The sequence below is a fragment of the Condylura cristata genome, unplaced genomic scaffold (assembly GCF_000260355.1).
Source record: "Condylura cristata isolate star-nosed mole 26May11 unplaced genomic scaffold, ConCri1.0 scaffold00020, whole genome shotgun sequence".
Classification (NCBI taxonomy): domain Eukaryota; kingdom Metazoa; phylum Chordata; class Mammalia; order Eulipotyphla; family Talpidae; genus Condylura; species Condylura cristata.
In genome coordinates, this window is record NW_004567121.1 from 235,749 (window position 1) to 251,560 (window position 15,812).

General features: G+C 50.9%; 1 gene segment (V, D, J or C); it reads right to left on the reverse strand.

Moving 5' to 3' along the window:
- Positions 1-709: 709 nt before the first annotated feature.
- The window catches only part of LOC101622671, a 16,587-nt gene continuing 1,484 nt past the window's right edge, over positions 710-15,812 (reverse strand). Inside the window, 1 exon segment of the V gene segment in view lies at positions 710-1,026. Coding sequence covers positions 710-1,026 — 317 coding nt within the window.

Below are 15,812 nucleotides of genomic sequence, written 5' to 3' on the forward strand. Positions count from 1 at the left end.
CCTTTAGAGAACATTTGAAAATGCGCACTAAAGGTGGCTCAACGGGTGTGCATGCAGCTGTGAGAAGAGTAAGGGCTCAGCAGTGTTGCAGGAGCATCTGCAGGGGAGCAGAACTCGTGGGATGGGTCGGTTGTGGAAGAGTGGAAGGATGAATCAGCTGTGACACCGGACAGCGGAGCGTCTTCGGCACTCAAAGGATCGTGACAGACGCTTGCAGGTCCTCGGTGCTGATGTGGGCGAGGAGGCCCAGGAGAACAGGCCACATTCCTGGTGACCTGGAACATTCTGGAAATGGCAACACGGGGAGCCAGTGAAAACCTCGGTGACTTCAGGGCAGTGGAGGAGGCGGGGAGACAGGAGGAGCTCAGAGCACAGGAGGGCAGCCATGCTGCTCTGTGTCACGCTATTGGTGGACCCCTGCGGCTATGGATTATCCATATTTTAATCCGTCCTCAGGATATAGAACAGGGGTGAGCTCGCTTATAAATTTTGAGCTGTGTGTCATGAAGTGTCAGTATTGGTTTCTCCTTTGTAACAAATGTATCCTCTGGCATGGAAAGCTTCATGTTGGAAAGAGGGGAGCCCCTGGTGCCACAACCTCTGTCCCCATCAAGGTGGAGCTGCTGAGAGCAGCTCTCAGCACTTGGGGCACCAGGGGGAGCAGCTGGGACTGGCCAGCCTCACACATCTGCTCCCTGGTGGTTTTTGTTCAGGCCTGTGTCACTGTGGGAGGTGCACTGTTAGTCCGCTGACAGTAGTAAGTGGCGGCATCCTCAGGCTCCAGGCTGCTGATGGTGAGCGTGAAGTCTGTCCCAGACCCGCTGCCGCTGAAGCGCGATGGGACCCCGGGGTGCAGATTGGATGCACCATAGATCAGGAGCTTAGGAACTTTCCCTGGTTTTTGCTGATACCAGTGTAAACTGTTGCCAACATTCTCACTGGACCGGCAGGTCATGGTGACTCTGTCTCCCGGAGATGCAGACACAGAGGGTGGGGACTGGGTCATCTGGATGTCACCCCTGGCTCCTGTATGGGAAACAGAAAACACCCCAATGTTCACCCTGTCACCAGAGGACTTCCCTGGACCCCCAGACCCTGGGGTTGGTCCCCTCAAGGAGTTTCCTTCCTCACCTGGGAGCCAGAGCAGCAGGAGGCTGAAGAGTTGAGCCCGGGCCCTCATGTCCACACTGGGTCCTGTCTGACGGACTCTCAGCCTTTGGGACCGGCCTACTAATAAGTGTCCAGGGAGGTGGCCTGAGGTCTGGAAAGATGCAAATGAGCAGGGTGGGTCTGGGGGGCGGGTGCTGGGCTGATCTCTGTCACACAAGGGGCAGGGACTCCCCAGGGACCAGGTCCCCAGTGGGAGGACAAATTCATGTGTGAACACCATGTGTGTACTGGGGACACGCACAAGCTGTCAGGACCCGGCAAGCTGAGGAGACCATACGGCGGGGTAGAGGTGACGCCCTCAAAGCCTCAGCCCTTACAGGCAGGCAGAGCAGAATGTGAGCATGAAGGGTGCAGTGTGGAGCCGAAGTGAGCGTGGAGAGGAGGGTGCCACCCATGGAGGGTGCTCCTGGTGGTGGGCGCAGAGTATGAGCAGGATCGCTAAAGGATCATCTCGGGTCCATGATGCTTCCCCCAGCACATTGAGCCCTGGCTTCCCCTTTAAACAGCATCTCTGCAGGGCCACAGCGCTGTGCTCCTGCTGTCCACCAGGGAGCAGCAGAGAGCCCTGAAGGCACCAATGCACCCTGCCCTGCTGCAAGAGAGCACACACCTCAGTACACAGTGACCTGTGGGTTTGGTGGGGACTGACCTCAGGAACCCAGCAGCTGGCGAGACCTCTGGGGCCAGGACTTTAGGAGGGGAGTGTTGACTCTGTGACCCCTTTCCCTGGGTAGCATCTCCCCCGCTGGCTTCATCAGAAAGGACAAGCTGACTCCACCACACCCTCACACCCGGGTCCGCGTCCCGGTGAGGAGGGGTCTCCCTGCCCGGCTCCCTTAGCCCCTCATGCTGCCAGGTCGCTGCCCTCAAGGCCGTGTCTGCCCCACGTGCTCCTCTGAGCACATCCTGCTGTGAGTCCTGTCTCCTTCCCCACCACTCCAACATGACCCTGCAGGATTCCCGGAGGAGACAGAAGATCAGGACAGAGAGTGCAAGATGGGGGGACACTGCAGGGTCTCGCTCGAGGCGCCTCAGCCTGTGTGTGGGGCGGGTTGACCTCTGGGGAGGGGGTAGGGACAGGAGGTGGGAACAGGCTCAATGAAGCCTCCAGTCAGGGATGCAGGGGAGAGGACTGGGGGGCTGAAGGAGGAAGGGGGTGTGAGGACGAGGAAGGGGGATGTGACTGCAGAGCTGTCTGCCCAGCCCGGCTCCCCGAGAGAGTCCCAGACACCAGAGAAGCCCCAGGACAGGCAGAAAACATGGGGTTGAGGCCGGAACAGTGACAGGACCAGGGTGCTCCGCAGTTTCGCCGCTGATGGGTAAAGCGTCATGCCCAGATCTGCGTCTCTGTCTCCGGCAGGTGCCGTGTCCGGGGCAGCGCCAGGGAGCAGCAGCCTGGAACAGCTCCTGGTGCTTCGCTGGTCTCAGGCTGGGACAATGTCACCATCTGGCTGGCCCTGTAGTGACAGGAACCCTTTCCTGGGACAAAGGGAGAAAACTAGAGCAGGGTCCATGCAGTGTCCCCACTTACCCTGAGGGGGAATCAAGCAGCAGCATCCCCAGACCTGACACCATGGAGGCAGTTCATTCAGGCAGATGTACTTGGGGGCAGGACTCAAAATAACCCAGTAGCCTCTCCATCAAGTAAATGTCTCATTGTTGTGCAAAAAAGCTAAGGATGAAATCTGAGTCCTCCTTCCTCAGACCTAAAGAATAGCAGAAACAGAGGCACAAAGTTGGGGCCCTGCATCCCTGAAGTGCCCTGAGGCTGACCCTGGCTCAGAGAGGGTGGGGCTGGTCTGGGGGCACAGCCCAGGCAGTGGGGGCTCAGCTGCTTCCAGCATAGAGCACAGGCACAGGGAGGATTGCTCACAGCACCCTGGAGCTCCCCACGTGTCCCCTTCTCCAGAGAGCCAAGCAAACCTCCCTTAGGGCTCCCTGGAGGTACTGGGAGAGACTCCCTCCACCTCCTGAGGTGACCTGTCTTGTGTTTACTGTGTGGTTAGTGCCCTCTGCTGGCTGGCCTGTGACACAGCAGCCTACAGGATTTCAAGTTGGTCCCCACCTGGTCAGGGCTGGGAGACTTTTCTGCTTCCATGAAGCTGCTACTAGTTCTTGGGATAACCCAGGGCAGAATCATAGGGACACAAACTGATTTCTCTTCTCAATCATCCTGTCGTCTATTTGAAGGTGAACGACTAGCAGGAGAGTAAATAGTTGCCCTACCATATTGGCAACAAGACTACAGGGACCAGGTCCTACGACCTCCTGAGATGCCAAAGAAATGGTTTGCAGAAGCTACTGTTTGACTTGTCAAAGACACGATGGAGGCAAAACGGTAGTTTGGCTTGGAATCGAGGACTCCTGGACTAGGTGTGCAAACCTTACTCAGCCAAGCACGTTCCAGAGCCACTCTGAAAACCCATGGTGAGAGGCCCAGGTGGGAATCACAGCGGGCAGCCTGTGCTTAGCATAGAGCTGGTGCAACTATTCAGCAAAGTTTGTCATCTGAAGGAAGTCTAATTTAAATGCACAGCGTCTCCTCTGGCTGGTGTAAGGCTCAGGGCTCAGTTTGTAACACCAACCATCATCAATATCAGCAGGACAGTGAAGCTGCAACTGTTAACAAAGTTGCCCAAGCTGGGTGGAGTGAGGTGGACTAAGGTACGGTCTGGGGACTCGTCCCTGCCCGGCGCTGCTTCCACGCAGGTGATGGAGACTTTTCCCCTTAAAACTCTCACTGCAGATGAATTCTGGGGATCCAGTGTTGCTGCCGGAGTCTGGGTGGATCGAAACACAACTGAGCCCCAGAATGGATGCTACCGCACCCATGTTCTCCTGAAAGTTGCACCACTTGATCAACCCGGGTGCGAGGTCTCTGCCCCTGTCCCTGTGGGACTCACACCCCTTCCTGAGGACTCACTTGCTCCCTCCCAGCCTGAGGCAGGGCCCAGAGGGGCAGGACCACTGTCCAGGCCCAAAGTCTGGGGAAAGCCTACCTATTGGGTTCTGCCCACAGCAGAGAGGGGCCTCTGATCAGGCCACGGTGCTCAGTGAGGTTGTGAGTATGAACACGGGGAACTAGAATCTGCTGTGAACTTAGAAAAGTTTAAGTGACATGAACGTTTTGACTGCTCATTCTGTCATATTCTCCCTAAGGATATTTTGTGTGTTGTGTGACCTCAGGCTATGTTTATTGAGTGGAGAGGTAAAGTTTAAATTGAAGGAAACTAAGAAAATGGGGAAAGAGCAATTCCTGAATACTATGAAATATTATCCAAAGTACACACAGAGTGCTGGGTCTCAGCATGCGTTCAACTGTGTTACCCCTGCCGCTCCCCCTGCTGCCCCCTCTGGGGTGACCCCAGTGCACGCAGGCAGGGAGCACAAGGGGCCCTACTCACCCCCCTCTTTCATGACTGGGGCTCAGTTCCCCAGGGCCCCATCATCTCCCTCTCACACCCAGACCTCTGAGCCTGCGTCCCAGAGAGGCGGCATCTGTGGGCAGCGGGGCGCTGAGAGGGAGGTTTTTGTTCGGGGCTCAACCACTGTGGGAGGATCATGTATATTCTGCATGCAGTAATAGACTCCAGCATCCTCAGTCTCCAGCCTGCTGATCTTCAGGGTGAAATCTGTCGCCGCCCCGCTGCCACTGAACCTGTCGGGGACCCCAGTGTATCTGTTGGATACTCCATAGATCAGGAGCCTTGGAGACTGGCCCGGCTTCTGCTGGTACCAATACAAATAGGTTTTTCCATTACTATGGACGAGGCTCTGACTGGCCCTGCAGGAGAGGGAGACCTGCTCCCCAGGGGCGACAGCCAGGGAAAGGGGCGTCTGGGTCAGCACAACCTCCCCACTGGAGCCTGAAATAAAAGAAAGAAATAGAAGTTTAAGGACAAATGCTATGAACCATTTACATTGTTTTCCTTTACTAATTATTTCAGGCTACATCATGTTATATGCGATACTGATTGACTCCAAAAATATCCACTTGCAAACCAGATTTGTAGGCACACAGGGGTCTCTAGCTTCTCCCATGCCCTTCCTCTCTTTCTGTTCAGAACTCACTGGAGCACAAACCCTTACTATTAGGCTTTTCTACATCTCACAGCTTGAAACATTCCCTGCAGCTCCCCAGACACTGAGACCTGTGTCTAGTGCACCCAGAACACACAGGAGCGGCCCCTGTGTTCCCCTCCCCTCCCCGGGGCCACCCCCTCCTGGGGCCTCACCTGGGCTCCAGAGCAGCAGCAGCCCCAGCAGCTCTGCAGGGAACCTCATGCTGACAAGCTGACCTGAGGAGCCCCTGAGGGAGCAGGGCCCAGCTGGCCTTTTAGCTCAGGGGCAGCTCCTCCCTGGGGGCCTCATGCAAATGCCCTGGGGCAGGCTGGGCACAGAGAGCCCAAAAGAGGGTACAGGAACCCCTGTGAGGAGCCTGAGCACAGTGGCCTGGAGGCTGGGGGAGACTAAGTGAGGAGGCCCCTGCTCCCCCTGGGTGTCCTGAGGGTCCTGCTGTGAGAGGCGGCCCAGGTGCCCCCGCAGGGCTGAACAGAGACCCGCCCCACCATCCTGGGCATCCTTTACGGATTTTCATAAAATCAGACACTTAAACTAGTGCAACTGAATCAAAGGCTTAAAAATAAACATCCATATAGAGAGTGAATTGCTTTTATCAAGGGAACTAAGTACAGTCACTGGGGAAGGAGAGTCATCACAACATGATATGGGGAAGGCTGGGTGGTCACTTGCTGAAAATAAAATTGATCCCTCACTTATGCTATTCACAAAATTAACTTGAAATGAATTAAAGAATTAATTTAAGACTGACTTGCATAAGAGAGTAAAACTCCTAAAAGAACATGAAGCACATGAACTCCTTGACCTTGGTCTAAGCTATGATCTTTTTGTTGTTGTTTTTGTTAAGACACCAAAGTGTAAGCAACAAAAGCAAAAATCAGTAACTGGGGCCACATCAATCTAAAAAACATGACAGAAAAGAAGTTATCAACTATAGGAAAGGGTAGCCTATGGACTAGGAGAAAATATTTACGAGCCACGTACTGGATAAGAGATAAATATACAAAATATACTAAGAATCCATACCACCACATAACAGCAAAAAAAGCAATTGGATTAAAAGTGGGCAGTGGAACTAAACAGGCATGTGTTCAAGAGTCACTGCTGTTTACATGATACTGTGATCAACAGCCACTAATCACCAGGAAATGGAAATGAAACCCCCAGTGAGTTATCACCTCACCCCTGTGGGGAGATCATCAAAAAACCTTTTACATTGTTGGTGCAAATGTAAATTGGTGAAAGCACTCTGAAAAAGTACATGGAGTACTCAGAAGGAATTGCAAATAAACACAAAAACATTAATTCAAAAAGATACATGCATCCCTGTGTTTATCACAACACTATTTGCAATAGGTAAATCCTGGAAAAAACCCACATGCCCAAGACTAGGTAATTGGATCAAGGAGATGTGAATATATATATATATATATATATATATATACACACACACACACACAGCCCACTGAGCCAGGGCTCTTCCCCTTTAAACTGCATCTCTGCAGGGGCCCAGCGCTATGCTCCTGCTGTCTACCATGGAGCAGCAGAGAGCTGTGAAGGCGCCAATGCATCTTGCCCTGCTGCAAGAGAGCACCCACCTCAGTACACAGTGACCTGTGGGTTTGGTGGGGACTGACCTCAGGAACCCAGCAGCTGGCGAGACCTCTGGGGCCCAGACTTTAGGAGGGGAGTCGTTGACTCTGTGACCCGTTTCCCTGGGTAGCATCTCCCCCGCTGGCTTCATCAGAAAGGACAAGCTGACTCCACCACACCCTCACACCTCGGGGCCCCGTCCCGGTGAGGAGGGGTCTCCCTGCCCGGCTCCCTTGGCCCCTCATGCTGCCAGGTCGCTGCCCTCAAGGCCGTGTCTGCCCCACGTGCACCTCTGACCACGTCCTGCTGTGAGTCCTGTCTCCTTCCCCACCACTCCAACATGACCCTGCAGGATTCCCGGAGGAGACAGGGCCTGACTGTGAGGGGAGAGGTTGGGGGGCTGATAGAGGAAGGGAGTGTGAGAATGAGGAAGGGGGATGTGACCACAGAGCTGTCTGCCCAGCCTGGCTCCCCGAGAGAGTCCCAGACACCAGAGAAGCCCCAGGACAGGCAGAAAACATGGGGTTTAAACCTGGTCAGTGATAGGACCAGAGTGGCCGGCAGCTTAGCGGCTGATGGGTAAAGCGTCATGTCCAGATCCGAGTCTTTGTCTCCAGCAGGTCCTGTGTCCAGGGCAGCGTCAGGGAACAGCAGCCTGGAACAGCTCCTGGTGTTTTACTGGTCTCAGGCTGGGACAATGTCACCATCTGGCTGGCCCTGCAGTGACAGGAACCCTCTCCTGGGACAAAGGGAGGAAACTAGAGCTGGGTCTATACAGTGTCCCCACTTACCCCGAGGGGGGAATCAAGCAAGAGCATTCCCAGACCTGAAACCATGAAGGCAGTTCATTCAGGCAGATGTACTTGGGGGCAGGATACAAAATAGTAGCCTTAACTTCAAGTAAATGTTTCAGTTTTCAGTAAACCAGCTAAGGATGAATCCTGAGTTGTCCTTCCTCCAAGAGAAAGAACAGCAGTGGAAACTTGAGCTAAGCTAAGTCCTCGTGTCCCTGAGCAGCCCTGAGGCTGAGCCTGTCCCAAGAGGGTGGGATGCCTCTGGGGACACAGCCCTGGCAGTGGGGAGGGCTCAGCTGCTTCCAGACACAAGGATGGTTTGTTCATATGCAGCTCACTGGAGCTGCCTCAGGGGTCCCCATCTCCAAAGACCCATCTAACCAAACTTAGCGGCTCCCAGTAGGTACTGGAACAGCCTCCCTCTTACTCCTTCACTGTTTCCAACTTCAGACCTATGTTTCTGTGTGTTTGGTGTCCTCTACTGGCTATTCTGTGATATAGCAGCTTATAGAATTTTCTGTGTAGTCCCCACTCAGTCAGGGCTGGGGAAATGTTCACTGTTTCTCATGAATCTGCTATTATTGCTTGGGGAACCCAGAGCAGACTCTTAAGGAACATGAACTTATTTCTCTTCTCAGTAAACCCATTAATCTTGTTTAATATAAAGGACTAGTAACTGCACAGGAAGTGGTTATAACATATTGGTGACAAGTCTATGGAGACCAGGTTCTGTGGTCACTGGCGACGTCAAAGACATGGTTAGGAAGAGAGCGTGGGAAAGAGGGTATCTGCAGGTAAAATGTTTTGCTGCTTTGGGGAGCAGAGGACTCCTGGTCTAGATCTGTCAACCCAGCATCATCCCTCCTTCCAGAAATACTCCAGAGCAGCCCTGAGATCCACAGAAGAGAACCACAGGTAAGATTAGGGTAGATAGTCTGCACTTAAGTATAGCCCGTGGAATTGATCAGCAAACTTTCTAGCTTTAAGTAATTCTAATTGAAAAGTATAGAGTTACCTGTAAAGGTACTTACTAGTTCTGGGTTGTAGTTTTAAACATTAATCATCATCAGTATCATCAGGACAATGGAGCTACTAATGGTTAACACAGAGTCTACCCCAAGCCCTCTGCTCACACTGGGACAGGGGCTTGGAGCAAGATAGACTAAGATGTGTGATCATGGCAAATATCTCTGTTCTTTGCTACTTCCAAGTGGGTGACGGAGACTTTCTCTCTTAGAAACTCTGGATGGGAAGCTAGATACTGGGGAGCAAAGTGTTGCCAGTAGAATCTGGGGACAAATGTTCCCTTTACTGGTTATTTCCTACTCCATATTCTCCCCAGAAAAGTTGTACCAGACTGATCTAACAGTGTGTGAGTTCTCTGGTCCTAAACCCCATGGGGCTCATGACCATTCACTGTTTTGTCCCAACTTCTGTGACCGGCCACAAGAAAGACGATAGGCAGAAAGACTGAAAAGCAGAGTTTATTGCTCCCGGACAGCAGCTGAGACAGAGCCCATAGACTGCCAACTCAATAAGGGGGAAGGGTCTTTTATATAGGTCCTAAGCTCAGATTCCAAAGGGGTGACTCATCGCTGTGTCCCTTGATGTAAGGCCCAGTTCATTACCACCTTCTTCTAGTCCCATCCCGGATGCAAGGCCCAGTTTATTACCGCTTTATCACCGTTGGATGCAAGGCCTGATTTATTACTGCCCTTATCCAGTCCCTCAGTAAATCTCCGCACTTGGTCACTCCCAACATTCACATTCACGTGGACATACTTATTCCCTTTCAAGGCAGGAGCTTGGGGCCCCGAGGTCTGTTTTCCAGGGTCAAAGACTCTGCCTGACTGGGTTCTACCCAGCAGAAGTGACCAGCCTCTTTACCAGAGGGCTTCAGGGGCAGACATGGGCCTTGGTGGACAGGCAAATCAAAAGATGGGGTCCTGATTTGGGCTCCCTGCTTCTAAGTAGAAACACATTATGTCTCATAGGTGTGAGGCCAGTTGCTTGATTCATATTAATCATTTTGTTCTTTAATGAAATAAAGTCACAGGTTGCATCTGGTTAATATACTACTAGCTGCTCACAGACACTTCTATGCAAGGGAAGCCAATGGAACCGTGAGCCACACAGCCATGTGGTGCTCTCCTGTGAGAATGGGACTGTAACAGGGTGGTCCCTAGGAAAAGGGGAAGTTCCAGGTTCCCTGCCCCACCCAGAAGGAGGGTGGAGCTGAGCAGAGAGAAAGGAGAGAAGAAAGAGAAGGAATCAAGGAAGAAGAGAAGGAAGCTGGATGGAGAACAAGAAGGAGACCTGAGGAAGCCACATGGAGCAGCAAGCCTGTGAGGAAGAAACCGGGCTTGTTTCCTGACTCTGGACTGGTTAAGGCAGATGTGGGTGAGAGACCTGTAGGGAGGTGATTATGGCAGTGTTATATTGATTTTGATTTTGCTCTTTTGCTCTCAGATTTGTCTGGCCATTTCTGACCCTTTTCCATGGGTCCCGGCCAGAAGGTGCTTTAGTCTTGTGGCACATTTCAGGCCTTGCTTTGGGCCAATCCCTTTTTGGTTGACTTTTGCCCACAAGGGGGTGGGTATCTTCAGGTGTTTGATTTAGACATTACATTCTTTGTCTTCTATATTGTATACTCACTGTATTAAGTCCCTTTTCATTAAAGTCTTACATGTTTTGTCTTGATGCAGCGGATGGCAGAACCCACTTAGAGCAGGCAGGTTTGGTGCTTCAGGGATGCCCCTCTCTCCCTGCCCTGGAACAGATTTGGAGTCCTGTAACAGGACTTTTCACTTTCTCAAAAGCCAAAACTGCATTCAGTGCAGGCAGCTATTCATTCTCCAGTGGCAATGAGGGAGACAATCACTCACAAAGGTTGAAGTGGCAGCAGTGACCTGGGACTGCACTAGGTCTCCTCCCAGTGGTGTCACTGGGCTTCTGTGCAGATGGCAGGTGAGCAGGGACCTGAGTGACTCAGCAGGCACCAGGCCCTTCCACTCCCTGCTGTTTCTGTCAGGATGGGCTGCTCAGCTGAGGAGGCCCTGCAGGGAGGCATCTGAGGTGCAGTGGAGACTCATGATCAAGAGCCTCAGGTGTAAACAAGTTCCTGAGCTCTCCTACATCGTCCTCTTACCCTGAGAGAACTGGCCCACCCCAATAGTGTTAGCAGTTGGTCACCCAGGAGGGGGGTTTTTGTTCAGGACTGAACCACTGTGGGAGGAGTATGTGAACCTTGCTGGCAGTAATAGACTCCAGCATCCTCAGCCTCCAGACTGCTGATCTTCAGGGTGAAATCTGTCCCCGACCCGCTGCCACTGAACCTGTCGGGGACCCCAGTGTCCCTGTTGGATACTTTATAGATCAGGCGCCTTGGAGACTGGCCCGGCTTCTGCTGGAGCCAATGCAAATAGGTGTTTCCATCACTATGGACGAGGCTCTGACTGGCCTTGCAGGAGATAGAGATCTGCTCTCCCAGAGTGATAGCCAGGGAGAAGGGCATCTGAGTCAGCACAACCTCCCCACTGGATCCTGAAATAGTGAGAAAAAAAAGAAAAGAAAACTTGTTAAGCTATTTTCATAATTTTCCTTCTATTATATATTTCAGGGTAAATTCATTTTTACTTTGATTAATACCCTAAGTTAAACCCCCAGCTCTGCAAGGTACAACATGGTGTCCAGAACTTGCCCAAGAATCTCCCTCTCTCTGTGTCATTGCTATTACCAGAAGACAGGTACTTGTTTCTTCTAGTTTCCTCTTAAGTCTCAGAGGGGTCCCTTCACCTGCCCTTTCCACAGAGTCAGATTACACATCTGCATGCGCACTGACTCAAGTGGGGTGCAGGCGCCCCCAGGCCCACCTCCCAGCTCCTTTCTCAACTTCCCTCCTTCCTTACCAGGGATCCAGAGCACCAGCAGCCCCAGGAGCTGAGCAGGGAGCCTCATTTGGAGAGTCATTCTCAGAGCCCTAACAAAGCAAGGTCTGAGCTGACCTTTTATCTCAGCCCAGCGGGCCTGCTCAGGGCCACATGCAAATCCCCAGGTGGGGGCAGCCTGGTGGAGAGAACCGAAGGGAGGCAGGTGGCTCTTCTCTGAGAATGTAAGAAAAACTGTTTCTGTGAGGAAGGAAAACCAACAGTGAGGAAATCTCTGATGCCTAAGGGGAAAAACCCTGCTACGTTGTTTCCTGTACCAGTTTTCTAGAAATTTCTCAGATATCACTTTTATACTACACTCTAAATGAGGTTAGATTCTCTGCAGTATAGGTGATCTTATCTTTTTGTTTTATAAAAGACTGTGGGATTTATTCTTTTTTGTCTAAGCTGAGATAAATCACGCGTGGAACAAACTGCAGAAGTCTTATACCCAGCTGTCCAAGGATTACGTAGATTCGCTCTCTGGATGAAATGCAGGATATTTTATATAGTTCTGATGCCTCCTCATGCCCTTTCGAGTCAACACCTGCTGCCGCCCAAGGCAGAGCACTTGTGACATGTGTCACAGCACCTTGAGTTTTTCTGGACTTGAATTTCATCTGTTCTGAAGTAACCACTCTTTACTTACAAATTCTGTCCTTACAAGTTTTTCAGACTTCAGTTCATTTAAGTGTTGCTGAAATATAAAGAATCTTGCAAGTAACCCTTAAATTATTTTAAAGGACACTGAACCCGTGATGGCTGTGGAACCCACTTGGAATCAGCCAGTTCCACTTGGTCTCTACTGCCTTATTGAGATCCAGGTGGGTTCACTAGTGCCGTTGACTCATTAGTTCCCTGGTTTATTTTTTTCCTTATTGGAGAAGGCCAAAGAAACAGGAAACCTATTATTGATCATTATAAAAGACCCCAGTCTCACTCAGCCAATTAAAAAAAAAAAAATGAAATGGACTTCAGAACCAAACAGATAATTAAAAAAAAAAAAATTGACTAAAGCCCAAACCCTGTTTTTGCTATAAGACTCCTGGGTACCATAACCTCAGTGGGCACACGTTCTGATACCCCTTGTTTGATCAGATGCCCCAGACCGTGACCCCCAATCTGTGAAAGTGCCTACTTTTTATACTGCAGTCTGAGTATTGCTTGGTAAAATGGCCATTATACCAGGCCTGTTGATAGACTAGAGAACGGAAGAAATGCGGGGTTTATGAAAACACCGTAGGTGGGGTAACGACTATGAGAGCCTGGCAGGGGCTGTGGTGGCTTTACTGCCCATCTCCCCATGTAGCTCTGTTACGGGGAAGGATTTCCTACAGGAACTCTGCGGAGTCTTGTGGACCCACCCCCTACTCCAGCTTTCTGGATTCCACCCACTACTCCAGTGATTGGAAACTACAACTCCCAGCAGTACCAGGGAGAGAACTGCGAGGACCCAAGGGTGGGGCCAAGCAGACTTATGGGACTTTGAGGGATAAATAGGGCGCCATTGCATCTGTTGCTCTCGCTCAGGAAACGGCTGTCCGGACTGTGTGCCTCGGCGTTTTCAGTCAGCCTAGTGGGTAAGGTATTCCAGTTACTTTGTATCCCGCTCTCTTTCCCTGGGTTGTTTCTTGTTCTTTTCCCCTTTTTGTAAACAAACCCACTGTTGACCCTTTTGTGTGTACCGGCAGAATAACTGAATTTTAAGCGCGCTGGTGAGGCCCCACCGACCGGCAGCCCAGTCCACTCTGGGGTGCCCTCTAACAGCACATTTCCTTTTGCAAAGTCTGGTGTCCAGGAGAAACTGGCCTTCATCTGACAGTGCCACCCACACCTCCACTCTGAGTCCTGTAGGAGCGTATGTGCTGTACTCATCAACAGTGACAGAGCAGGAATAGAAGGATTTCAGAAGTTTCTCCAGGTTGCACATATTCTCCACCTCCCCCATGCATAGGGAGAAACGGCCTCACTGCCCTTCTCACCGGGGTGTGTGAAGCCTTCCCCACAATGAAACCCTGTGCTGCAGGTCATTTCATGGCCTGACTCATAGAGGAGTCTGAGTTACCACGGGTTTGTCCGTTCTTCTGCTTCAATGGCCCGGGTCAGGGCAGCTCCCCAGACCCGGGATTCAGCACCCATGGAGTCTGATGCTCTGGGGTTCTGTAGATGGTGAGGGTTGCAGGAGAAGTCATTATATATTCTTGGATGGTGGATGCTGGGAAGTGCCAGCAGTGTGTACGTGGTTATTGCATTCATCTTCCTGAGGACTGGAGTGATCTCATAAATTTTGTTATGAGGTTTATACATTGTGACTTGCTGATTTTTTTTTTTTGTGTTTTGATGACAGTTGATGATCTTGAAAGCGCATCTAGGTGCATTCTTAGTGTGTCTCTGAAGTGTCCAAACTCTGAGGTCTGAAACTAGGCCCACACAGGCAGTCTGAGTTCCAGCTCCCACATCAGCAAGATCTCTGGGAGCAGATGTATCTCTCCCCTCTGCAGCTTCCTGGCAATTGTTCAAAAGAGGATCGCCACTGAGCTTTGGGAGCCAGTGAAGGGGATTCCCCACTAACTGCTGCGCATGTGGGTGGACAGCTGACCAGAGGGTCTGGAGACCCCCTGGAGAGGTGCTCAGAGGCTCGGCCCCAGGTCCCCAACGCCCCCTCAGCTCGTGAGACAGACCTGAGTCCTGTGGCTTCTGGAGAAGCATCACAGAATCTCCACCTAACATTTGCATTACTGACTGCCAGGTAAACTTTATCCATAAATACTATTCAATGTGATAGTTTTAAAGCTAGTTCCTTATCTAAGCAATTCCTGATGAGATTCACTAAGAGAACCCTTTCCAAAACACATGTTTGATAAAGGACTGTCATACAAATACACAATACATGCTTCACAGTACATGCTTTAATTTCAACACTAAGAAAACAAATAACATAATTAAAATTGGACAAAGACCTTAACTCACTCACCACAAAGATACATAGATGAAAAACAACATACAAAAGATACCCCACATCATTGGTCATCAGGAAATGCAAATTGAAAAAAAAAAAAAGGACACCATCGCAGCCCTATCATGATGATCTAACTCTGGGACAGGCAGACATGTCAGCTGCATCGCTGTGACCCAGGAACACTGAGTGCTGGGGGGCTGCTAATTTGTGCTTCTTATTGGACCACTGGTTATTGGATTCTTTTTTTTTTTTTTTAAAGATTTATTTATTTATTTATCCATACAGAACTGGGGTACAGGCCAGAGATGCAAAGGGTGAGAGGATTCACCAGGGACAGAGTAGGGAGCAGAACAGGCAGATTGACAAAGTACACTGCTGAGGGGAGCAGCGGGCGGGTCAGGAGAGGTCTGCTGCGCCATGTGGTCACCTCCGGGGCAGGCGGGGATCGAACTCATGCAGAAGTGGCTTAAGCTTCTTAGTGCAGTGCCTCTTAGCCCGCTGCGCCACCAGGGAGGGCCGGTTATTGGATTCTTATAAAATTCAACTGACTTTGACCGCATGATCCAGCAATCAGGCTCCTTGGTATTTACCCAAAAGAGCTGGACTCAAGGTTCACATGAACGTGCATGCACAGTTTATAGCATCTGTTCATAAGGGCCAACACAGGACCCAGGTGTCATCCAGCAGGTGGGCAAGGTAGAGATAACTGTGCAAACCCAGACAGCAAGTGTTATTCAGCACTGATAGTGAATGAGTTAATAAGACACCAGCTGGCGTGGGAGAAACGGAAGTACCTATACTAAGTGAAAGTGGTAAAGGCCACATGTGGTATGACTGCTCTGTAGGGCATTCTAGAAAGGGTAAAGCCAAGGTGATAGTAAAAACAGCAGCGGATTTCAGAGGTGGAGAATGGGGGGGGGGCAGGTAGGGACAAGACCATTTTTAGGGCAGTGAGACTGCTGTGTGATAACGTAAGGATAGATACGAGTCACTGTCCATTTGTCCAAATCCTTGTGAAACACAACAGCCAGTGTGACCCTGTGTGCACTAGGACTTTGTGTGGCAAGGATGTGTCAGAATAGGTTCATATTTCCCCCTGGAGGGGGATGTTGAATGGTATTAATGGGGAGGTTGTGGTATGGGGGTCTGGGTATTTATGAGAAACCTCTGTATATTTCTTTTCTTTTCTTTTTTGCTTTTTTTTTTTAAAGATTTATTTATTTGTACATACAGAACCAGGGTACAGGCTAGAGGCTCAGGGGCGGTGAGAGGCTTCACCAGAGACAGAGT